The following is a 26,052-nucleotide window of genomic DNA, read 5'->3' as shown; positions in this document are numbered from 1 at the left end:
CAACCTGGGAGTTCTGGGCTCTGGGGCTAAGACCTAGAAAGGCATTTGATAGATGGGCCTCTGGGATGCTCAGAGAGGCAATGATCTGTCCAAGGTCATACAACTGGGGATACACACCTGCACCCCTGGGGGCAGAAGTCCTGATGATCCACCCGGCTTCCATCCCTCCAGGGTCCCCTCAGTGGGACAAAAAGCACCAGGAGCCCCTGGGGCTTCTCTAGGCTACCCGGGAAATTGCTGTCAGCCAATTCTTGGTAATCTTCTCAGCCTCATTCTCTCCCCACTTTCCCCAGCAGAAGAGGAACTGGCTCAGACAGCTGCAGAGCTGGGACTCTCTCTTGTTGAGATGCATTAATTTGTAAATATCTTCATTTGTATGTAAATGCGGAGTCCCGCACCCGCCCCCAGCCCTGACGGGGCTCTGCAGCCTAGAAAGGCAGTGGCCCCCAGCATGGCTGGCTGGGAGGGCCCGACAATCCTCCGTGATCCTCTTAGGCTCCAGAGGGTCTGCTCCTTCCTTCCCTCGCCCTTGGTAATCAACAAACAGGACGGCTCAGCTCCCTGGGGTGCTCTCTGCTTGGGAGATCACCCCTGTCACCAAGGTTCAGGGAGAAGGTGGGGGAGACTGGTGCCCATGTAGGAAAGGAAAGAGCACTGGCTCCTAAGATCAGGCTTAAGTCAGTGCCACTGTGTGACCTCAGGCAAGTCTCATTCCCTCTCTGGGCCTCAGCTTCCACAACTGAAAAACAAGGGATCTGGTCAAGTTCATGTCATTCCAGAGGGAGACTGTTGGGCCTGGCTGAACTTCGACCTCTTCCGTAGTAAGAACAGGGCTAGAGAAAATGATTAATAATAGTAACACCTGTCTGCATTCATGGGGTTGTTTGTGCAGATCAAAACAGAAAGGGTGCATAAAAGGAGGCTTTAAGAGATTTGTAAAAAGGTGAGTTTTTTTATTTGTTTGTTTGTTTTATGATGGGAGAAGGAGAGCTTGTTCTAGGCAATGGCAGCAAACATGTACCACTTAGAGACCGGACTCCAGCACTTCACCTGAATGCACCCGTTAGCTCCTCACAAGCTGCAGCTAGCCTCTTAGTGCTGTCATGTTCCTTTGGAGGTCAGGAAACTCAATTGTGGGGTTACCAGCCCCAGATTTAACTAATGCCAGGAGGTGGAAGAGGCAGGATTTGAACTCAGGCTGTTGGAAGTAAATTTCACTGAAATTCCACAGCAATTGTACAAAGCCAGTCATGTCAAGCCTGCTTCACAGGCAAAGAACCGGAAGCAGAGAGAGAGAGGTTAAGGCTCTCGTCCCCGGTCATTCAGTAGGCAGAGACTGAGCTGGGATTTGCATCTGGGTCTTCTGGTAGCAGGGCTTGCCCTTGAGGCTCCAGGGAGCAGGAGAGGGTGGGGCTCAAGAATATTCTAGATGGTCCCTGGATTTCTTTCTTAGCTAGAAATCAGAACCAAGGAGTCCTAGAGGCCATGCTGGTGGCAGTAGGTGGCCTGGTGAGGAAGGAATTCTCAGAGACACGGTGACCGGCAGGGGTGGGCTGGGTGGCATTAGGTTTCTGGGAATCGTGGAGATTATTTGGGAGTTCACTTACTACAAAACCATCTGTGGTTTCCAGAATAGCTATTTTCTCCAAAATGAGTTTTTATCTCCTTTTTCATCTTGATCGTAACTGGCTTGTTTCAGGTGTGCTTTAATATTTTAAGGAACCATAATTTCTTTTTGGAAGCAGGTTCAGGAGAAGTCACAACTAGATGGTTGAAGGAGTTTGTGCGACTGTTCACACACCTCTTCACACACCTTCACGTCCACATTGTCAGCATGGTCCTGGCACAGAGCTCGGAGAGGAGGAGGACCAGCCAGGCTGCCTGGGGAGCACACTCACCTTCCCATTTTCACAAAAGCAGGCAGAGGAGGATGCCTGGGCCAGGTTCTCGGTGCAGGGCTGGACTCACCCTTTACAATCTTCTCGTCCCATTTTCTAATTTTACCCAATAGAAAATAGGCCTGAAGGGCCGAGGAGTGTAGCCTGAGCTGTCCACTCATTTTGCAAATTTCATTATACACCCACTGTGTGCCAGGCCCTGGGCTGAGAGTTGGGGATGCAAAGTGAAGGAGGAGCATGTCCCTTGTCCTCCTGGAGCTCACGGTCACAGAGAGACCCACAGCCCATGCTGGAGAGTAGGGCCTCCTCTTCCTCCAGGCTCAGAGTCTAAAGACAGCACAGCACCAGGCACCAGCTGGGACATCCACATAGCATGGTGCCACAGTGCACGTCATGTGGGCTTGCTGGCTGCAGTCCCCCTCAGGGTGCCCAATGCAGCACTGTCCCCCTCCAGCTTTGGAGCAGACCACTACTTTCAGGCTGGGCACCTGGCAAAGCATTTGGCGGTGTGGTGTGGAAGAGTGTGTATGTGCGAAGCTGTGCACTCTTCCTGAATGCAGTGAGATTCCCTCTGAGGAGGGGTGGGGACTGGGGCAGTTGCAGCCAACCAGCTTTGGGGGATCGGTTCAGCTGAGGTGAGGGGTCCCATGGGTGGAATTGCTTGAGTGGGGTTCTGAAGGCTGATGAGGAGTTTACCAGATGACCAAAGGGAGAAAGGCCCTTTGAGAAGAGGGACCAGCGTGTGTTAAGTGTCAAAGGAATAAAACAGGACTAGGATCTTGTGGGGAGTTTGTGGGAAGGAGGTGGAGCCACACACATAGGAAATAGCAGGCTGTAGAAGGAGATGAAGTCGGCTTGATTCTGCCGCCCCACCTTCTGGAAAAGAGGGATGGAGTAGGAAAATCAAGCATCTCTGACTTGAGCACTGCTTCCCCCACTCTGCTGCTTTTGACCTGGGAGTCCAGTTGCTTGGGGTCATTCTCTCTTAAGCTTGGGCCCTTATGGCCTTGGAACCCACAAGAAACAGTAGAACATGTTGTATGAGCTTCCAAGCCAGGCAGAACTGCCTCACCGCCCAGCGGTCTCATTGCTGCCTGTGTGACTTTAGGCCCATTGCTCACCCTCTTTGGGCCTCAGTATCTCAACTGGAAATAAATGGAGTTTGGAAAACCACCTTCCAGGACTGTTGGAGGAGCTGGCAGAGGAGCTGGCCTGGCCCTCTCCTGCCTCTTCCCTCCAGGGAATGTCCCTCCAGGGAATGAGTCCCACTTCCACAAGGGGAGCCCCCGGTTCTGCCTTCCAAGCCCAAGAGCACCAAGCGATTGATGTGAAAGGGCTGGAGAACTGCCCTCTGCTCCACTCTGCATCCCTCCTCCCTTCCCCCGCTGTCCCCCCGCCACCACAGGCCCTCACCTCACAGTTGACTGGTACACCAGGTCCTCTCGCTTGCGGTAGTTCTCCATGTGTGAGTAGTTGGTGGAGAACATGGCGTCAAAGGTAAAGATCTTCTGCTTGATGGTGCCGCCATCCGTCACCTGCCACAGAGCACAGAGATAGCCACCTGTGAGTGCTCAGCCAGCCCTGGTCACCCCTTTCCCCAGGACACTGAGAAGATGCAGGCAGGAAGCTCAGAAGAAGGACAGCCCCATCCTGAGAATAAGGTAATCACCGAGGGCTTCCTGGAAGCAGTGATGTTTAAGTTGCCTCCTGAAGGAAGAGTAGGAGCCAGCCTGGCAACAGGTGGGAGTTTTCCAGGCAGAGGAAACAGCAAAGGCCCTGCGGCAGAAAAGAGCAGTGTGTGCTCAGGGGAAGCTTGCTGCCTTCGCAGCACCTGGAGCAGAAAGGAAGTGGGATGAGAAGAGGCTGTGAAGAAAAATGTGGACCAGGTCATGAAGAGTCTCCACCGCAAAGGAGCTCAGCTTCTCCTGAAGGCAGTGGTCCCCGGGGCCAGGCTTAGATTTGATTTACAAGCTCCACTGGCTACAGATTGAGGACGAATCGAAAGGGGCAAGACTAGAGGCAGGGAGCCTGGGAGGAGGTCAGGAATCCAACATCTTGGCATGGGTGATGCAGAAGGGGACAGCGTGGGGCAGTTGCCCTCCTCTTGGGCTGGGCCAGGAGGGAGGACATGAAGTCCCCATTTCACCTAAAAATGCGGAAGTGGGAGAAGGCAGAGAGGTGGTGATGAAGCCAGCGCTGGAAGCCTAAGGCTGCCGGGCTCTCCCGCTGTTCACGGCTGATGGAAAGCGAACCCAAGCGTCCCGTGCCCTCAGCTGCCGCCCGCCCGCCTCCCCACATCTGCGCTGCCTCCAGCTAATGAAAGTGTTACTCCACAAAGCAGCAAGGTATGTGTTGTCACTGTTTCAATTATTTATCTGTTTACTCGGCTGCAGTTTTCCGCTTGTCTCAGCAACTCTATTATAGACTGGGAGCTTGCAGCCTCTCGCAGCTCAGCTGGGCTCCACGCTAACAGCCTGCAATGTGGAGGCCTCATGCCTGGGCCTCGAGAAGTGGAATTAGCTCCCTGCGGCTCTGCGTGGTGGAGGCAGCGGGGAGGGGGGCTGGGAGAGGGGTAGCTAGGGACGGGTGTCTCCAAGGGGCTGGGCTGGGGGGATGCTGAAAGCAGCTTCCCCAGGCAAAAAGATGAGGATTGGAGTGTGAATCTGTCCCCCTGTCCCCTGCCTGGGAGTACTGGCCCTGGACACAGCTGGGCTCCTCTCAGCACATAGGTACCCAAGCTGACTTGGACCACATCTCTCTGGCCTAGGTGGTGTTGCTACTGGTTTAGGAGAGACTCCATGCATCTGGCCAGCATTGGTTGAGCACCAGCTGTGTGCAGACACAGGCTACATCTGTACCAGTCACTTTCCGTAGACTGCAAGCTTTGTAAAGAGTAAGGTGGCCTCTGTGAGGACCGGGGATGGTTAGAACCATGAGAAGGCCTTCTGAGGCTCTGGAACCCTGAGAGGAAGCGGCAGTGAGACTTCCCAGGGCCACGGCTTCTCCTTACCCCTCCATAATCCCACACCCCTCCTGTCTCTGTCGGGACTTAGCGACATGCACAAGTGTCACTTTCTTCCCTTCTGAGGGCGTGGCGCTTTCTGACCATGTGCAGAGGGGAGACAGAGGACCACTTCCTCTCACCTGGCCGCTTCTGCACCACAGGCCCAGCTTCTGAACTGGAACCATGAGAGTGGAGGAAGATGAGGAGGAAGGGGACAGGAGGATTCTCCTCTCCTCTTGGGATCCACGTTTGCACTCACCCCAAGAAAGATGCCCACCCCTAACCAACCACAGCTTGATTCTGCGTCCACTGTCATCACCCAGAAAAATGTCCCTGAGCTGACTGTGTCCGGCTCCGCATGGGGTGGAGAAGAGAGTTGGCTGCACTTGGGATTAGAGCTTCCATCTCCCCACCTCCCGATGTCCCAGCCCGGGGTGGGGGCCAAGACCCTCCAGGGGCTCCTCGTTCTCCATGCACCCCCTTCCCATCCCCACCTCTCCCGTTTGACTTCTATAGAGCCACCAAAGTACCTTTAAGGCAGGGTATTTTCACGTGGGGGGGTGATTTTGCTCACCAGGGGACATATGGCAAGCTCAGGAGACATTTTTGGTTGTCACGACTGGGGAGGAGAGGTGTGGTTTGGTACTCTTGTGTAGCCGGTAGAGGCTAGGAAGCTGCTGATGATCTCACAATATCCAGGACCGCCCCCTGCCCACCTCCCAAGAATTATCTGGCCCCCAAATGTCAAGAGTGCCCAGGTGGAGAAACCCGGCTTTAAGCCCATCGCATTGTGTGGCCGTACCAGGTCCCTGGGAACAGAGCTGAATAGACAAGAATGTTCCCATGTTGCAGGTAAAGAAACTGAGGCTTGGAGAGACAAAATGAGTCAGCTGAGGCCCCACACTAGGTTCCTGACAAGTGTCTGGCTTCCAGACCAGAGTTCACATCCCATCGCACCAGGCTGGAAGAGGCTGAGAGTGAGCTGAATGCCTCTCAACGTTCCTTTCCACCCCTGGTGGCCGGGCTCATTAGGAGAAAGGATGTCAGAATCTCAGTGGAGGTGTGAGGATTTTTCCTCCCAAAGTCATACAGCGGAAGGCATCCTGCCCGTTTAACTGGCAGCCCGTCTTCTGGCCTCGCCTCTCTTCAGGTACTGCTTTTTTATCTCCTCCTAAAATGCGGCAGCCCTTATCGTCCCAATCTCAAATTTCACTCCATTTTTTTTATTACACAAAAGAGAAAAAAAATCTGTCAGTAAAACTGTCTCCTCAAATTTATTCGCCGAGACTGAGGGTTTTATTACTAGGAAAATACACCCGCACCCCACACGTCCACACACACACCCACACACCCCAGATAAAGCGCTGAAGAATTATCCGAGTCGTAAATCGCTGTTTCAGGCCGAGGGACAGGGGAGTTTCAAGGACGAGCCTAGTTTTCCTTTGGTTTTATTTACATCTGTTTCTCTGGGGCTGTGTCTGGCGCCTCACTGTCAGCCGGAGGAGTAAATAACTGCTTCTGTGAAACCTGCTTCAGGCAGCTGGAGACAAGTGCTTATCTCCGCTGCAGCATGAGGGATCTGGAGGGCAGGCCCCACTGTACCCCTCTGTGGTACACACTCCCTCCTCCCTCAGCCTCCCGGAAGGTAAAGGAAATGGGAGACTCAGACACGCTCAGGTCCCGGGCCAGCGGGCGAGCAGCTATTTGCAAGGATGTTATTCTGTGGTTCTTGGTGGTTAGAGGGCCCAAGAAAGAGGCCAGGTGGGAGTGGGGGATTAGTACATGCTGTGGACAGAAGGTGTGGTGGGTGTGCTGGAAGATACCTCGCCTTTAATTCTAGAAACATTTCTCCACACCTGAGACATACAAGGGCAGTTGCAGCCTCACGGCAGAGAAGGAAATACATTTCAGACATGGTCGCAGTCCATTATGACCTTATTCACAAGAGGTACACAGTCCACAATTAGCTGAGGTTCCAGAGTCAGTAAGATAATGGCTGCAGCAGCAACAGGAATTACCAAGTGTTATCCAATGATGTTCTGTTGCTTCTGAAGGAGCTAAGGATCCCCTTGGAGGGAGGGGTGATCATGGAAGGCTTCCTGGAGGAAGTAGGCTCTTTTCAGGGAGTGCTCGGTCCTAGGCTGGCTCTTTCTGCCTATGGGAGGCTTTGGAGCATGACGCAAGGCTGATTTCCTCCATCCCCAGTTGAATGTTTGATTTTGGTTCCTGATTTTGTGCTCTTGAAGAAGTCATTTCACCTCCCCTGCTCTCAGTGTCCTCATCTGTGAAATGGGGATAAGGCAACATTCCTCCCTGTGAGGATTACATGAACCTAGTAGAGTCCCTGGTGGGTGGGAAGTGCTCACTCATGGGGTATTTTCACGAGCACTCACGCTTTTCTGGACCATCTCTTTTTCTGTGTCCCTCCCCACCCTCCAGACCTCTTTCTGTCTGTGGGGCTGGAGAGCAAACTGTCTCTTGCTAAAATTCAGTAAATGAAAGAAGGGAGCCCACACCCAGATAGGGAGGCAGGTGGGAGGTGCCAGAAGGCTGGCTTGTGTCTATAAGGAGTGGGGTGCAGAGAGCAGGGACCAAGAATTTGTTAGTAGTCATCATAGCAGCTTCAAAACAGAGTGCAGGGATGCCCTGAGTGAGTACCTGGAGGCAGGCAGGTCTCATGGGCTCTGAGAGGCTCCCATGGTGCCAGTGGGCAGGGACCACCAGGTCAGGGCAGACCAACAACCGCAGAGCTGACAGGGCAGACAAGGTAGGCCAAGCCCTGAGGATGTGTGGGTTTGCCTGGCCCCAGAGCGAGAGGCACTTCTGAAATGAATCATTTCATTCACTCCATATTCAACAGATTTTGTTGAACAAACAAACAGGTCCTTGAATATGAGCTACTCCTAGAACATAAACTCTATGAGGATGGGTGTTTTTGTTTTTGTTTTTGTTTTGGTTTGAGATGGAGTCTTGCTTTGTCGCCCAGGCTGGAGTATAGTGGCACAATCTTGGCTCACTGCAGGCTCCATCTCCCAGGTTCACGCCATTCTCCTGCCTCAGCCTCCCAAGTAGTTGGGACTACAGGCACCTGCCACCACACCTGGCTAATTTTTTTTGTATTTTTAGTAGGAATGGGGTTTCACCGTGTTAGCCAGGATAGTCATGATCTCCTGACCTCGTGATCCGCCCACCTCGGCCTCCCAAAGTGCTGGTATTATAGGCGTGAGCCACTGTGCCTGGCCGAATATGGGGTCTTTATCTGTCCTGTTCATTGCTTTGTTTCCAGAGTTTAGCAAATGGCACTTGCTCAATAAATATCTGCTGAAGGAATCAATGAGTGAATGAATGAGTTGAGACCTTACCATGTGCCAGGCACTGGGAATACCATGAAGAAAAGGGAAAAGGCCCTTGCTGCTCTGCGATAGACTGGCCCCGGGACAGCCTGCTGTGCCTGGATCCTGATCTGTCTGGGACTCCCTGGTAAGAGTAGTCTGGCCCAGGTGGGACAGTGGCCTCAGACCACCCCCAATGTGAGGCTCCAAAAGGAACCAGCAGGGTTTCTCTTTCTTAAAGCTCCCAGCATTAATTGTATTCTGTGCAGGAAAGCATCCTAACCCTGCAAAGGGTACACCTGGACCAAACAGAAGAAGCTGTGCATGTAGTTATGCAAAAGAATCTGCATCCTAATCAGTGCCTACACAGGCTGAGTGTCCCCCAGCCCTCCCTTCCATTGTTCCTTGGAATCTCAGGACTGTAAGCTCCAGGAGCCATGTGTCCCAGAGCCTAGCACAGTGCCCGGCATATGAAGGGTTGCTGAATAAGTGAACTATACCAAGAGACGTGTGTCATCATCCGCATTTGCAGACAGAGGAACCACAGCCAAGAAAAAGGCAAGTGAACTGCCCAAGGTCACACAGGTGTTATACTTGTAATAGTAAACAGCAGAGCTGACCGGTCAGCATGGATTAGTCCCAAAGAAGAGAGCAGAAGACCTACTGTGAGGCTGGGGATATGGAAAATGTGCAGAGGCTTTTGGGGTCACACTGCTCTGGATTCAGACCCCAGCTATGCCACTCAGTTGATTGCTGGGTGATGTCGGACAGTTCTGTGTGCCTCTGTTTCCTCATCTGCAAAATGGGAAGGATGATGCCTCCCTGTAAGGCACGTGTGTGAGATTTCAGCGCATAAGAGTGAACACACAGAGAGCCCGGGGGATTGCTTGGCATGTGGTAGTAGTAACGTGATGGAAATAATAATAGCTGGCATGCATTTGCGCCTACCCTGTGCCAGATATTGCTTGCAAACATCAACTCATGTCATCGTAACAGAAAAGTACTCCATCATATTAGCTATTATGTATTTTCTCTTAAGTCCAAAGTAGGGAGGTTGGTCAGGGTAGGTGGACTGCAATGATGGCAGCAGACCGTAACATAGGTTCTTAAGAACAGGTGTCTCTGTTCTCACCCATCCTGAGAGCATCTCAGCCAGGAATTCCCCAAATGACCAGCTACACTGTGTAGAAGTTTCTGAGAGGCAGAGAGCTAGGTTCTAAGTCCCAAAGGTTGTCTCTGCATTGTTCCTCTCTCTGGGACTCAGTTTCCCTAAATGTTCCATGAGGAAACTGAGGACTCTTGGCTACCCTGAATGCCCACAGTGTTCTGATTCTAGAAGAGTCAGCCTACAGACCACAGTTTCTCATGCTCCAGAGCTGCCAGACCCCACCTCTGGGCCCCGGCTGCTCCCTGACCCCAACCAGCAAATCTGGCTGCAGCCAAGCCAGGTTGCTTTACAAGTACAGTCATCAAAACGTGGCTGGTGGACTTAGTCCAACCAGCAGTGTGAAAGTCCACCTACCGGCCTGGCTCTTTAATTTGAAAAACAAATAAGTCTCCAACTTCGGCTGCCTCACTCATGTCCCTGGGTGCCGTCATCCGAAAAAGAAAAAAAAAGAAAGGGGGAAAATATCGCCTCCCCCCACCTTCCCAACCTCCTTCTCTATGTGTTCCACAAAACCAATTACAGGTTGGAAATAGCTGTAATAAACTTGATATCCCACTTATGGGCCAATCCCGCCATGGCTGGAAAGTGTAATAGTGGCAGAGAGTGAAAACTGCTGGTGTATTTTGCTGGAGCTGTTTAAATTGCCTGCCTACATTATCCCAACTCCTCTCCAGCCGGGAAGGAATTTGCTCTCCTGGAAATGGAGCAGCTGAGGTCTCCGTGTCCAGGCAGCGTCAGAGTGTTTGCAAGGAGGGTTTTAATGAACTGTTTAGATAGAGAGGAGCGGATGGCGCCTGGGATCTTGTGTCAGCCCAGCACAGCTTCCAATCCCAGCCTGGGCAAGAGGTGCTCCCTCGCTGTAAACAGCCTGAGGCGATACCTACCTTTCATGGTAGTATGGGGAAAAGGGCCTTAAGTTAGATAATGCAAGAGATGGATGAGGGCTAGAAGGAGACTCAGTTCTACTGTGGGTGCTTCCCTCCCTGGCTCTGGGTTCTCAGAAAAGTCACTGATTGTTTCGAAGCCTCAGTTTCCTCATCTGTAAAGTGAAAGATGTTAATCAAACTCACGCCCCAGAGTTGTAAGAAATACTAAAAGAAACAAACATATGTAAAAGCATCTTGTAAAATGCAAAGGCAAGTGGACATTGCTGTTAGTGTGAATGTATTGCTCAGCTTCTAGACTGTGGGAGGTGATGAGCAAATCTAGAAACTTCTGCCATGCAACTATCACGTGGGAGTCCCTTGCTCATCTCACTTGATCCCAGGAGCCTAGCACGGGAGCTGGCACGTAGCACATGCTCAATGTGCATTTGTGGGATGAACCAATGAGTCAGTGAAGGAAGGAACAGACTCCCTGTTCACTTAAGCAGATCTGCCGCCATCCCAGCCACTCAGAAAGTATGCCTAGAAAACTCCCTGCAAGACTGGGCACAAAGATGGCACTAGACCAAGTCAACCTCAGGTTAGAGCTTGAGTCCACTGGTGCCTTTGTGAGTTTGTCTATTGCTTGAGGTCCTTTCAGGAGCTGTGCTTGGTGCTGGGAGTATGGCTGTAAACAAAGCAGATGAGGACAGTGAGAAAACTTACTCATCCCTCTTAAATTTCTGAAACATGTGCTTTCCAACTCCTCCAGGGAAGCCTGAAGCCTAGGATGGGACTTCATTTTGTTCAATGTTGCATCCCCGATTATAGAACAGGGTCTGGTACTTAGAACACCCTTGTTCAACATTTTTTTAATAGAAATGAAATTCTTTTTTTTTTTTATGCAAAACTCATGGCCAGAGAAGGGATGCCCTTTGCGCTGATTCCCAGTTAGGAGGTGGTGAAGTGGAGAGCTTTGAACCTGGGTCTGATTCCAAAGCCCAGACAGGAAGTGGCTCAGGTAGTAGAGTTGGATTTAGTTTTGGGCAGGGGGACAAGAAAGGGAGTAGGTATTCTAGGGAGAGGACAACCAGGGCAGGGGTGTTGAGGGAAGAGGTGAGGAGAATGAAGGCGGAGAGGAAGCCGGGGAGAATGACGCAGCCGCCTGGCCGCCTGCTGTGTAGGGGGAGGGGCACAGGGTTCTTGCCTTTCTTGTTGCCATAACGACCCTGGACCACTCTTCCCCTAAACCTCCCTGCCCACCTGTTCTCCACCCTGAAATGGCTCTTGCAGTTCCTAGGCCTGGGAGCTGGGCCAGAGAAGCAGCCTCGTAGAGGGTAGGGCAGGCTGTGTCCTCCCCAAGGGGGCCTGGGGGAAGAGGATGCCAGACTCCCAAGGACAAGAAGAGGCAGAAAATCCTCAAGTCAGGTGCCACCCACCTCTCTGGGCAGCCCCTGCTCTCCCTTGTGGGCCCCGGTTTCTGGCAGGGCTGGGCTCAAGGTAATTGGCTTCCCCTGGTGTGTGTGGGAGATCCGGTTTTGACAGAGACAGCTGGTGTCATAAATTGCCTGTCTCATCTGGTTACCGTGTGATGGCAGACAGCAGCTCAGAGATGGGCCTGGGGGCTGGGGGAGAGTGGCAGGGAGGAGAGCGGCTGCAGCTTCTTTGTGGGCCCCACACCCCACATGTGGGCAGATGCTCCTGCAAGTGTGAGGCAGTGTGTGCCACTGCTGTGAGCTGGGGCCCCAGCCCCCGTGGGTGAGCCTGCTGTGAACGAGGAAGCCTGTGTTCAATGGGGTATGGGCGTGCAGACGTGCGTCAGTAGAGATGACTGTACAAATAGGTGTGTTTCCAGGCTGCATACGAGGCTGCACGTATGTGTGCAAGGCAAAGTAATAATGAGAATGTTCATGCGTAGTTCTAGATGTCTGCACAGGGAAGACCAGGAGGTCTTACAGGGAGTGTAAGAGAGTGTGTGCAGGCATCTTCAGGGCTGCGTGTCTGTTTGTGGACTCAGGTGTCCTGCGTGCACAATGCCTGCACCCACAGCTGTAAGTGCAGTTATATACCCTGCTCCTTACTCCGGGAAAGGGTGTGTGTTTGTGTGTATGTGTAAGGGGATGAGTTTCTGGCAAATGTCAGGTCGTATCTACCAGGGCGGGGGATGTCATGCCAACTCTGCTCCCTTGCCATGTCCCATGCCCAGACAGGCTCCTACCAGTCGAACACAAAGCCCATAGTCATGACCCAACCACCTGAGCCCCCCAAACTCTATCAGACACACGCATGGAAGCTCTGAGACCTCCTTCTCCACCTCCTGTGCAGCACCCTGCTACCCCTTCATGCTTTAGGGACTAGCAGATAGGAAGCAGGGGAAATAGAAAGGGCCTCAGATAGATGCCAGACACTCAAACTTCAGTGCACAGTGGGATCACCTGGGCCAGAGTCGGGGTAGGATTTGAATATGTCAGTTTCCTCGGAAGCCCATCCTGGAGGTTCAAATTCAGTGAGTCCTGAGTGCAGTCTTATTCTGCATTTTCAGCAAGCTTCATCGGGTCATTTGGATACAGGGGTCAGGAACCACAGCCGGAGACACTGTCCTGAGCCCCTAGGACCACTCCTCACCAGGGCCTCTTTACAGCGTTCCCAGGGGGCCATCAACTGCTGGACCCTTGGTGCCCTAGGAGGTCATTCAGAGTAGAAGCGCCCTTGACTGTCCCATTTAAGGCTCTCACCTTACAGAAGGCAAAGCCAAGGCCCAAAGAGGGGAGGGGCATGCCCAGGCTCACAGAGGGAGGCGGCAGCAGGGCTGGGAGCCAGGCGCTGAGCTCTGAAGCACATCCTCTTCCCACCACACCCCCAAATTCAGATGCTTGGAATCCAGACCCTAAAAGCCCAGGTTCACCACTGAGTGCTGAACAGCTGCAGCACCTGAAACATTCAGGTTCCTCCTTCAGACCAGGTGATCACATCCAGCTCCTTGCTGCCTCCTCCCTGCCTCCCGACAAGTATGCTCTTGGAAAATCCCAGCGTTGGAGACAGGGTTCAGGGTCACACGGCTCACCCCTAAAGAGAGGGGCTCGGGGGCTCTTTCCCAGCTTAACAAATACCCTCCCCTCTTGTATTCTGGAAGGAGTGGGCTGAGGAGGAAGGAGGAGGGACTTATTCAGCCACCTGTGTCTCCATGACAGCCACTCTTTTTTTTTTTTTTAGATGGAGTCTCACTCCGTTGCCGAGGCTGGAGTGCAGTGGCACTGTGTCAGTTCACTGCAACCTCCGTCTCCTGAGTTCAAGGAATTCTCCTGTCTCAGCCTCCCGAGTAGCTGGGATTACAGGTGCCCACCACCACGCCTGGCTAGTTTTTATTTATTTTTTTAGTAGAGACGGGGTTTCACTATGTTGGCCAGGCTGGTTTCGAACTCCTAACCTTAGGAGATCCACCCACCTTAGCCTCCCAAAATGTTGGCGTGAGCCACTGCACCCAGCCGAAAGCCACTCTTCACTATGCACCCTCAGTGTGCATTCCTGTAACCCGAGTGACCTCAGCTTCTCATTCATTCACTCACCTGTTCATTCATTCATTCACTCACCAGTTCATTCATTCATTCATTCATTCATTCATTCACTCACCTGTTCGTTCATTCATTCATTCATTCATTCATTTGTTCATTCATAAACACCTCCTGCGGGCCAGGCCTGTGGACAGAGGGGTCATCAGGGAGTCCACAGAATGGGTGAGGTGGAGGTTGGGGTCGGGAGAGAAACATTAGCAGCAGGTGCTCGGGACATGGAGTGGAAACGGCGCTGGCGTGGGGGCTGAGGAGCTCTGCCAGGGAGGGTCCAGGGCAGGCCCTGCCCAGAAGGGGACCCTGAGCCCTGCTTTGGAGGATGAAGCAGAGTCTTTGGGGCAGACAGGAGGAGAGCATGGGGGCCCCCAGGCATCAACAAGAAGGCAAGGCTTGGCCAGAGAGTGAGGGGAATTCAGGACAAGTTCTGGGGGTGCTGTGTGGAAGGGCCTAGTGTGGGAGGGTCATGGCTCACACGTGTGGAGTCTGGGTTTGGTAGTGGTTAGGCTCCGGAGTCAGACCTCTGAGTTCAAGTCAATTTGAGGTCTCCTATCTCCCTGTCTCAGTCTCCTTACCTGTAAAGTGAGGATAGCAGTAGCACCACCTTCTAGGGTGGAAGATGAATCAGGTTCTTCCCTATAAAGTGCTTAGGAGATGTCTTTCACTTGGGAGGCCAAGGCGGGTGGATCACCTGAGGTCAGGAGTTCGAGACCAGCCTGACCAACATGGCGAAACCCCGTCTCTACTAAAAAAAAAAATACACAAAATTAGCTGGGCATGGTGGTGGGCACCTGTAATACCAGCTACTCGGGAGGCTGAGGCAGGAGAATTGTTTGAACGAACCTGGGAGGTGGAGGTTGCAGTGAGCCGAGATCGTGCCACTGCACTCCAGCCTGGGCGACAGAGGGAGACTCTGTCAAAACAAAAAAAAAGGAGGTGTCATTCACATATTACACACGCTGTAACTGAGTGCTGTTAGCTGTAAAATGCTAATAATAATGCATATTATTATTGCTATTATTTTATTGGAGGGAAATGGGGAACAATTGAAGGCTTCAAACAGGATTGTGACCAGCTCCACTGGTATCAGAGAAATCCCCCTGGCTGCGGTGTGAATAGTAGAACTGGTGGCAACTGGGAAGAGGCATTGGGTTAGAGAGAAGAGACCACTTTTCCAGCCCTTCTTTCAGGGCTGCAAACTTGATTTTTGGATCCCACCAGTCAACAGGGCAGGTGCTAGGGGCGGGAGCTTGGCAGAGTCCTATCTGATCCCAGTATCTGTATACCTGTGTGCGAGGCTCTGGCCCACTTCCCCTGCCTGTGACACCCCTTACAATCTCCCCCCAGTCCCCTGCCTGTGACACCCCCTACAATCTCTCCCCTAGTCATGCTCAGCACTCAGTCCCCGTGTTACCTCCCTGGGCTGCTGGTCAGTGGGCACACCTGTGTAGACAGGTTGTGTTCAGCAAGGGCTCATCACGGGACAGATGCCCAGCTTATACCAGTCTGGCTGACCAATGCAGTCAGAAGGGGCTGCCAGTCCTCGGGGAGGGACCTGACTGTGCCAATCTGCCCGGCCCACCCCACTCAGCAGGCGCCGTGCACAATTGGGCCTGTGTCAGCATGATCGGCCGCCGGCAGACCCGTGGCAGATCAGCGGCCTGCGCCAGCCTGCCCACCTGCTAAACGAGGGGCGGGTGCACCGGCAAACATTGCTAGGTTGGCATATCCTGTCTGCTGTAATTAACACATGGCATCAGGGCAGCCCAGCCCAGTGAAGCCTGTCTGTCCATCTGCCGGCTGTTCCTGGGAATCAGCACTTTACCACGAGCCCCAGCAGCCAGTTGGAGAGGAAGAGCACTGAGCTGGGAGCCAGGAGACCTGGGCCCATCTCTGCTCAGCCACTCACTGGTAGTGGATGCTGGGAAGTTTGCATTCCCTCTCTGGGCCTTGGCTCCCCCATCCGTTAAATGGGATGGGGATGGCTGATCTCTATGTTCTCTTCCTGCTGTTCTATGGGGGTGGCGTTGGCAATAGGCAAATTCTGGGTGGCAGAATTCTGCACTTGAGGGGTTACGCTAGAGTTTAGGTGGGCCCTACTCGTTGCTTCCTTCATTCCACAAAGAGTTACTGTGTCCCTACTATGTGCCAGGGATATTGCCATGAATAAGACAATGTCCCTCTTCTCCTCGAATCCACATTCTACTGTCAGGAGACAGATACCTTAAATTAAGGAAGATGGAAGAGATGTATCAGTTAGAGAGAACTACCATGCAGACACTAACATAGGGTGATGGCTAGAAGAGATGGGTGACCAGAGGAGGGCAGCCTCAGAAGGTCACATGTAAGCTGACATCCTAATGAGGAGGCGGGGCCCTGCTTGCTTAGAAGAATCAAGTTACTTCCTGCCAGTTTCCCATGGGCTCCTCTTTATTCACTGCTTCTTGTTTGATCCCAGGGACCCCTGTCTGGATAGTGCTGTCTGCATTTTATAGATGAGGCTCAGAGATAAGCCCCAGCTTAGTTCTACAGCCTCATGTTTTCTTCCCCCAACATTTGATTATGAACATTTCCCAACATGCAGGAAAGTGTGAAAAACTTTAAGGCAAACACCCGTATACCTATTACCTGGCTTCCACAATTAAAATGTGAACATGGGTTGGGCGCGGTGGCTCATGCCTGTAATCTCAGCACTTTCGGAGGCTGAGGCAGGCAGATTGCTTGAGCGAAGGAGTTTGAGATCAGCCTGACCAACATGGTGAAACCCTGTCTCTGCTAAAAATACAAACATTAGTCAGGTGTGGTGGGGGCGCCTGTAATCCCAGCTACGCAGGAGGCTGAGGCACGAGAATTGCTTGCACCTGGGAGGCAGAGGTTACAGTGAGCTGAGATCGTGCCACTGCACTCCAGCCTGGGCGACAGAGCGAGACTCTGTCTCAAAATAAAATAAATAAATAAATAAATAAATGCAACCATGTTTGCTTTATCATATCTTCCCCTACCCTCCATTCATCCCTCTCGATGCAGACACACAGCCTCATTTATTTGATGACTTCCAAAGTGAGCTGCAGACACCCGTACAGTTTACACCTAAACCCTCTATTTAGAGTTCAATATTTATTTACAATTCCTTTCCTTTTGAGGTCAAATTTACATATAATGAATTGCACACATCTCAAGAGTACCTCTCAGTGTTCTTTTTGAGTGTTGGCAAATGCATGCACCAGTGTAAGCTGAGCCCGTCTCAGGATGCAGAACACTACTGTCACTCCAGAAAAATTCTCTCCGCTCCTTCCCAGCCAAACCTCACCCAAGAGATGATCATTATTCTGATCTGTTTCTCACATTTTATCCTGTTCTAGAATTTCTTATCAACGAATTATACGGTACGTAGTTTCCAATGAAGGCTCTTTTCTCCCAGCGTCATGTTTTTGAGCTCCGCCCCTGCTGTGTGTGTACCATGGTTTATTCCTTTTAATCACTGAGTAGTATGCCATATCAAGGAGACACCACGTTTGTTTAGCTGTTCTCTTGTTAAAAGGCACCTGGACAGTTTCCAGTTGGGCTCTGCTATGCTTCAAGCTGCTAAGAACATTCTTACATAAGTTTCCTTTTTAAAAAAAAAAAATCACATGTTTTCATTTCTCTTGCTACTACTTTGTTTGACAAAGCGTCAGTTCAATCCAACAAGGCTTCCCTGAGCACCTACTATGTGTCAGCCCCTGTGCTAGACACAGAGGTGAGTGAGTCTCAGCTAGGGCGGGGGAGTTTGGCCTCCAAAGGCCCCACGCAGGCACAGAGCATCAGAGTGGACAGGAGGGCCTGCCAGGACCAAGTGCTCTGTGCCTGGCACTGTATTTCATCCTTGCAACAGCCCCACGGGATTCACGTTGTGGCCCCAATCTTCAAAGGAGGCAACCGAGGCCAGAGTGATGGAGTGATCTGCCCAAGACAAGCAGCAGGAGCTGGGCCTCAAATTTGGGGTGACCCCAGCCTTTGTCCTGCATGATGCAGGGGTGACATCTTTTCTTGGTTCTGCACAATGCAGAAGCAACAGCCCAGGGAGGCCAGGCGATCTATTCAAGGCCACCGGGCAGTAGGGTGACAAGAACATGGGTCCCTGGGTCTCTCAGTCCCGGCTCTTTCCCCAACACCGTCTTGGAGACTTCAAAAAAGGTCTACACATTTGTTGAACCAGCATTTATTTACAGAAATCGGACTGGGAGAGCTGAGTTATATGAAAGTCCTGATAATTTGTATGTATGAGTGTCGTTTTGTGTGACCCATCCGACTTGTGCCTTGTACCTGCTAATCCAGGACCACCAAGTGATGGCCCCGGGAGCCAAGTTGTGAGCCCCTGGCAGGCTGTGGGAAGGCTGGGACCAGTGTTGAGACAGGGAGTCTATGCAGGTCCAAGTCATCTAATTAAAAACAGAAACCCCAGTGTAGATCAAATTAACACAATCTGCAGGATAGATTTGGCCCCAGACAATGGCTTGTGCCCCCAGCTCTCAGCAAATGAAGAAGGTGATGATAATGAGAGGAAGGAATGTGTGGATGAAAGATGGCACATATTCTTTGAGATTCCTGCATTGAGAGATGGTGGGTTGGCGGGGGGCTGGGGTGGTCTATGATCTCTCCCTTTGAAACTAGATCTGTTTGGAGACTGTTTTGACCAGTGGAATTGGCGGACATCACAGACGTGTGTCAATTTCCAAGCCCAAGCCTTAGGGGCTGGAAGCTTTCATTCAGGGCTCTGGGAACAAGCACATCTTGAGCTGCTGCTTAAGACATCTGAGTGTGGCGTTAGAGAGATCACCTGGAGAAGGAGGGGGACCTTGCTAAGCCAGCCTTCTAGCCATGCCTGCAGGTGGGTAAAGCTGCCTTGACCCCTGCAGACCTGATCAGCCACCCACTGAATACTATCAAGTAATCCCAGTGGACAACAGGGGAAGCATTAGAATTGCTCAGCCAGAGCAGTGGTCAACTTCTTGCCAAGGAGGAGCCCTGTTCAGCACCCACCTGTGCAACAGGAAGTGTGGATGCAACTTCCATCTGACTGTTGCAAGGCTCTATTTGACTGAAGCCATTTGGGTTGGGGGAAGAATGTTGTGTCAGGTAGGGTCCAGCAGGAAACAGATGTTCCATGAAAAGATCATAAATAAGGAGACCTTAATTCCAAGATGATTTACAAAGATACGGGCAGGGCTGAGGAATTCCAATGAGGCATGAGGCAGCACTGGGGCAGGGACCAGTGGGGACTGAAGTACTCTTAGGAGAAAAGGGAAGGGGGCAAAGGAGTGGGGGGTCTCCCTGAATCCAAGAGAGCAGCAGCTGAAGAAGAATTCCACCCAATAGCTTGGGTGGAGGGACCCAGGGTTCCCACTGGGAGGAGCTGGGGAATATTTGGCCACATTTCTATCTGGCTTCCTGTCTCCTGCAGGTGTCTCCCATTGGCCAAACCCAACTGGAAGTTAGCAGACATGGAAACCACCCATACAGGTCATCCTCGGGCACAGAGAAGGATGGAGAAGGCAGGAGCAGGTCTAGATGGAGGGTCTAGGGAAGATGTGCAATGGAAGGACAGATGACACAGACTTTAGTCCAAGAATCTAAGGGGTTGGGGTTGAGCAGACACCAAGCATGGGAGGTTTCCATGAGCCCTTGTTCTCATTTTGCTGTCCCATAGTTGGGTGAAGTGAGATCCCTTTCCCCACTGCTCCCCCATCAGACAGTTCCAGGTGAGCATGGGAAGAACAGCATTGTCAGAGAGAAGGTCCCATTAAACTGCCATGTGTCTTCTTATGGCTGCCACATGTCTGATCACCAAGACACTCCTGGTGGGAAAGGGAGCTGGGCCCACCTCTGCTTCTCATCACAGCCAGGCTCCATGAATGGGACGGGAGAGTTGAGACGGGAAGGCCAGTTCTCCATCCCCTTGGCTTGGGGAGTAGATCAGAGCTGGTCTTTCTGGAGGTTTGGTTAGGGGATTGGAGACGCCAAGCCCCAGCTTAGATCCCTGGGTCAGGACTGCGTCTCAGATCTACTCCCAGTGTGGTTTCCCAGGGAAGAGCATGAGCGCAGCTTCTAACTCTGCCCAGAGCCTGCAAGAGCTGCACAAAGACCTGTGTCTACAAGCGCAGTTGGTTTAAGACTCTACTGCTGAAATTTGAAATTTGTAATCGGTTTTTAAAAAGAGGCCCCTGTTTTCATTCTGCATTGGGCCACACAATTTGGGTAGGTAGCCACTATTTTTTTTTTTTTTTAAAGACAGAATCTCACTCTATAACCCAGGCTGGAGTGCAGTGGTGCGATTTTGGCTTACTGCAACCTCTGACTCCCAGGCTTAAGCGATTCTCCTGCCTTAGCCTCCCCAGTAGCTGGGATTACAGGTGCATGCCAAGACATCCAGCTAATTTTTATATTTTTAGTAGAGATGGGGTTTCACTGTGTTGGCCAGACTGGTCTTGAACTCCTGACCTCAAGTGATCCACCCACCTCGGCCTACCAAAGTGCTGGGATTACAAGTGTGAGTCACCATGCCCAGTCATTTGGTGGCCAGTTCTAATTCCAAGCAAGGAAGAGATCTCTAGGCCTTTCCTTGGCCTGACTCCTTTGTCTAGATCAGTGGACAGCAAACTTTCTCTTTAAGAGGCCAGATAGTGAATATTTTAGGATTTGCAGACTACACAGCGTCTGTCACAATTAATCAACTCTGCTCTTATAGTATGAAAACAGCCCCAGACAATCCAGAAATGAATGGACATGACTGCATTCCAGTAAAACTTTATTTATAAAAACAGATGGTGGACCAGATTTGGCCAATGGTCCAAATCTGGCAACCCCTGGACTAGATTATAAGCCCCTCTTTTCCTCATCTACCTGTCTGATTCTGGCTCATTCTTTGTGACTCAGGTCAACAACTTTTCCTAATCTCTCCAGGAAGAGTTCAGTTTCTCCTCTTCTGCCCAACCTGACTGAAACCTGCACATATTTACTTATTGAGCCCAAGCTAAGAGACTAGCTTTGTGATAGGCACAAGGGCCAGAGTGTTGAGCAAGAAGGTGTGGTTATAACCTTCATAAGCTTTTGTCGTAGATACCTGATAGTAGCTGGCTATAAACTGCGGAAGGATAGGGGCTGGAACCATTTTGCCCAACACTGTGTATCTCCAGTCCTAGTATAATGGGGTAAAAAAACAAGTTAGCCAGTACCCAAACGCACTGCCATACATTACAATTCTTTCCTTCTAATTGGACCGTGTGAGCCCCTGACTCATCTTTGACTTGGTAGGTGTCTTTACCAGAGAGGCTGGGTGATTTTCCATGAGACATAAAGCAGCAGACTAGTGGCGAAGCTGGAATTCAAACTCCCAGGCCAGGTGCATTTCAGCCACACCCAGGAGTTAGACTTAGGCAGTGGGGTCCTAATAGAGTCTGAGACGTAGCACGGGCAGCTCCTATCTCAGGTCCCAGTGAGAGCTGTGAGCATGTTTTCCCTCCCACCTCATCTGCAGGAGGCCTGGTTTATTTCCTTTGGGAGAGAGGAAGTTTAAGAGTCTAGTGTTGGTTTCCATTATAAGGAAACTGTCCAATAAAAAAATCACCCAGTATATTTTTAAAAAAAAAACTTTGCCTGGCTTTAACCAAACACTTGATGTTATTACAACAACAACAACAAAATCCCATTTGCTTTTCATTAGAGATCTGGTTGTGTTGTGTTTTGTTATCCCCAAACAGCAAGGACTTTATGGGCAGAGTGGTTAAAAAAAAAGTAAAGAAAGACAAAAAGAAAGAAAGAAAAGGAAAGAACAAAAGGAAAGAAAAGAAAAAGGCTGGGTGTGGTGGCTAATGCCTGTAATCCCAGCACTTTGGGAGGCTGAGGTGGGTGGATCACTTGAGGTCAGGAGTTCAAGACCAGCCTGGCCAACATGGTGAAACCCCGTCTCTGCTAAAAATGCAAAAATTAGCCAGGCGTGGTGGCATGTGCCTGTAATCCCAGCTACTGGGGAGGCTGAGGCATGAGAACTGCTTGAACCTGGGAGGTGGAGGTTGCAGTGAGGTGAGATCATGCCACTGCACTACAGCCTGGGCAACAGAGCAAGACTCCATCTCAAAAAAAAAAAAAAGAAAAAAAAAAAGAAGAAGAAGAAAGAAAAAGGCAGGATTTGGAGTCAGACAATCTTGCATCTAAATTTCAGCTCTACCACTGATTCACTGAGTGACTTAACCCATTCATTTAACTTCTGGAGGCCTCAGCCTGCTTGTCAGTAAAATGGGAATATGATGCCTCCTTCCCAAGGTTGTGGCAAGAATGAAGTGATAACGTAGTCAGTAGTTATCACTCTGTGCCATGCCCCTTTATAAGAGACAGGGACCCTGCTCTCAGAGAGTATACATTGTACTAAGAGACCAAATTACAAAATCTAAAGAGAAAGATGGTTTTGGGTGGTGATTATTGCTATGAAGCCAAAAACGCACAGGGGATGAGGGGCAAGAAAAAGATCTGGGGATTATGTTAAGAGCCAGAGAAGGCTTCTCTAAAGCCTGAATGATAAGAATGGGCCAGCCTTGGCCAAGCAGAGGTCAGAGCAACTGCAAAGGCCCTGGGATGGAATAAAGCTTGTTTTGTTGAGGGAAGAGAAAGGTGGTTGGTATGGCAGAAGTGGAGTAAGCAAGGTAGAGAGCCCTGGGCTCTCAGTTAAGAGAGCTATCTGGGATCAGATCATATAAGGTCTTAAAGGCTGGTGCAAGGAGGGTAAATATTCATCTCACTGCAATGGGAAGATATTGCAAGGTCTTGAGCAGGGGAGTAAACTGACCTGATTCATGTGTTTAAAAGATCCATCTGACTTCTAGTGAAGAAGGGATTGGAGGGCCCAGTGGGGGCAAAGAGACCTGGTCAATAATGGAGAAAGACACCAGCTCCCACCTGAGTATAAAGTGAACAGAGGCTGGACCCCTTGTCCATTCCTTTTGTGGTTTTATTGTCTCCTCCCACATGTCTCTGTCATCTGAGAGATCTCAATGCATGTTAAAGGCCAAATGGGGAAAATTCTGGGGGAGGGGCCTTTAAAATTAAGTGCATCTTTGAATTAAAATGCCTCTTTTGTCCGGTGGGAGAGACTGTGAGAGGCTTGAGAAGCCCCCTCTCCACTGCCCCAGGGCAGCCAGGCCCCTGGCAAGAGCTGAGGGGACACACTCAACCTACTAAGAGATCCAGTTTCTTCCAAGCCACTCATTCCAAAGCTGGAAAATGGAAGAAGGGGCTGTCACAGTCACATGGGTGATGGATCTGCAGCATCAACATAATGATGTGGAGAGCAGCGATGGCAACAGTGGAGGTGCGACCGTTTCCTCAGAACTCACCTAAGGCCATGTGGTAAGTGCCATGTGTGCACCTGCTCACTGGATCCTCGCAACTGCCTTAGGAAGTAGAGCTCTTATTCCCACCACATAGATGAAACCAAAGCCTGGAGGGGTGAAGTGCCTGGCCCAAGGTCATGTAACCAGGAGGTGGCAGAGTGGGTGATATGGCCTGGCTGTGTCCCCCCCACCCCCGCCCCACCCCCAATCTCATCTTGAATTGTAGCTCTCATAATTCTCACGTGTTGTGGGAGGGACCTGGTGAGAGGTAATTGAATCATGGGGGCGGTTTCCCCCATACTGTTCTAGTGTTAGTGAGTAAGTCTCACGAGAGATGATGGTTTTATAAGGGGAAACCCCTTTCACTTGGTTCTCATTCTCTCTTGTCTGCTGCCGTGGAAGACGTGCCTTTCACCTTCTGCCATGATTGTAAGGCCATGATTGTGAGGTCTCCCCAACCACGTGGAACTGTGAGTCCATTAAACCTCTTTTTCTTTATAAATTACCCAGTCTCAGGTATGTCTTTATTGGCAGCATGAAAATGAACTAATACAGTGGGCTTGGAACTCAGGCTATGACCATTGCCACACTGCCCTGACTCTCAATGACACCCTGTTTGTCCATCACTAGCCACACCCCATCCCTAGCCTCTCAAGGTGCTGTCCTCTATGCCAGCTACTCACCCATGGTCTTAGGGCTTCCTATACAGAATCTCCTTGACACCCTTCCACAGCCCTGAGGGGTTTGGCTTTGGCTGAGGCCGCACAGCTGAGAAGTGGCACAGGTGGGTTTGAGTCCAAGACTGAGTCTGGCCCATCCACCCTGTTGCCCCTTCTAGAGACAGGACCAGCCACTGATGCTCCTGGTTGATCTTTCCTGCCTCCCTGGGGTGCCCAGGGGAGGGAGGGCAAGAGGAATCATGGAAACAGCCCTTGTACCTTGGGTAGGCTATCAGATGGAGGAGGAAAGATTTTCAGATTTTCAGACATAGATTTTTCTGTGCAGGGTGATCACTAGGCCAAGTTTGCTTGCGATTGAGAGGGTTACCAGGATGCAGGACTTTCAGACTTAAAATCTGGATAGGTTTAGACAAACCACACTGAGTGGAGGCCTGGGATGTGGGGCTTTCTGTGTTAAAACTGGGAAACATCCAGGCAAGTCAAAATGAGCTGATCACCTTAATTCTACATCACCCACGAAGCAGAGACAGCATTAACGGGTTGAAGTTATGGGATGACAGATACCATCAGTGTCAATAGAGTACTTTGTAACTGTCAGAGGCACTCAGAGATGGAATGGTGTATCTACGGTGGGTGGTGAGCTCCCCATCACCAGAGGCATGTAAGCAGCAGTGAGACAATGCTTCATAGAGAACCATGAACACCCATCCTCTGCCCATAGCCCTGTGAGCAGCTGTCTCTCTGTGCTTGCCTGAGCTATTAGGACACCTTCTCATAACATTTTAGCTTCTCTTGGGCCTGCTGTCCAAAGTCAATGCCATCCCTGCTTTCTTCCATGCCTCAGTGGCCCACTAAGTGAAGCCTGAAAATTACTTGCACGGTCAGGTAAATATTACAGCAGTCAAAGGTGCGGCATCAGTGGGGAGAATGATGTGTAATTTGCAGAAATGCTACCAGTGCGTCAAATCACACATTCAGCTGTCTCGTAGGGAGGAGAGTGAGTGACAGCCTCAATGGCACCAGTTTGGGTAGTTTTCTTTTTCTTTTTGAATCTCTGATGGACACTGATGTGAAGGAGGCTGAAGAACCCCCCCTCCACTGGTGGGATCTGCACGAAGGGCAGGAAGCCCATTGTCACGGAGCCCGGTCGTTTTCAAGGCAGCTGACATGGTCACCTCCATGGCCTTGGTCAGAAATCTGGTCTCTAGTTAACGGTGGGCTCTGAGTACACAAGAAGAGTCCCGCTGCAGGTGCTCTGCACAGGGAAGGAAGCCGCATGTATTGGACACCTCTCACCCAGGTGCCAGCTTGGTGCTCATGTGCCCTCTCCCTGAGTTCTGACACCAAGGGCTCCCTCTTGCATGAGGCTGCCCTGGAGAGGCATGAAGCAGGACCAGATGCCGAGTGTTGGCAGAACCTTGCAGGGCATAAGTCATCCAGGTCCGCCCCCATCCGCTGCCCATTCTCCCTCCCCAGAATATCTGGGGCTTGGGAAGGAAACCATTATAAGGGACGGAGCCAAGAGAGTGGGAAGAAAATCTCAGAATTGTTCTCTCCCTTGTGTAAACTGAGGTCTTCAAAGGAGCTGTTTCCCTGCGCTTTGGAGAGTGAGTGGACGGCAGGCAGGGTTGGGGTCTCTTCATTTTGCTTCCCTGCAAGACCGGTAGTTCAACCACAAGAAATGCTGTGAATGCAGAGTGGGGAGTAAAACAGCTAGTGTAAAGTCAGCCAGTGTAAGTGCTAAGATGTCACCTGGCTCTGCCTCGGGGCCTGGGGTCCTTGAGGAAGGGAGATAGCATGAGGGTGAAGGGCGGTGGTTGGTGCAGAGTCCTTAGCAGGTTATCTCCAGGAGGCATATGGCAGGAACTGAGAGAACTGTAAGGTTCCAGTTTCTAACATGCTGGAAAAGCCTCTGAGTTTATGTCTGAGGGACACTGAGGCCCAGAGAGGGAAAGAGACTTGCCTAAGGTCACACAGTAAATTCCATTTCCTAACTCAGTGGCTGCCCTTGCCTTCCTGGAAGACTCTGCTCTTTCTCAGTGGACCCTGCAGGGAAAGAAAGGTCCGAATCACCATTAGAGAGCAAGGAAGGGCTCACCTTGCTGCTGGAGGGAGGAGGGAGATGCGCTTCAGACTGGGGGTATCTAGCACCCACCCGCCAGGAGCCACTGGTCTG

General features: G+C 51.2%; 1 protein-coding gene across 1 annotated transcript in view; it reads right to left on the bottom strand.

The window, feature by feature from the left end:
- Nucleotides 1-26,052, bottom strand: part of IGSF21 (immunoglobin superfamily member 21) — a 273,116-nt gene that overhangs the window by 86,730 nt on the left and 160,334 nt on the right. Inside the window, exon 3 of the mRNA XM_025389584.1 lies at nt 3,312-3,433. Coding sequence (XP_025245369.1) covers nt 3,312-3,433 — 122 coding nt within the window. The remainder of the gene's footprint in view (nt 1-3,311; nt 3,434-26,052) is intronic.

Source organism: Theropithecus gelada, chromosome 1 (assembly GCF_003255815.1).
Source record: "Theropithecus gelada isolate Dixy chromosome 1, Tgel_1.0, whole genome shotgun sequence".
In the NCBI taxonomy this organism is placed as follows: Eukaryota; Metazoa; Chordata; class Mammalia; order Primates; family Cercopithecidae; genus Theropithecus; species Theropithecus gelada.
This window is presented reverse-complemented; position numbering and strand designations above follow the sequence as displayed.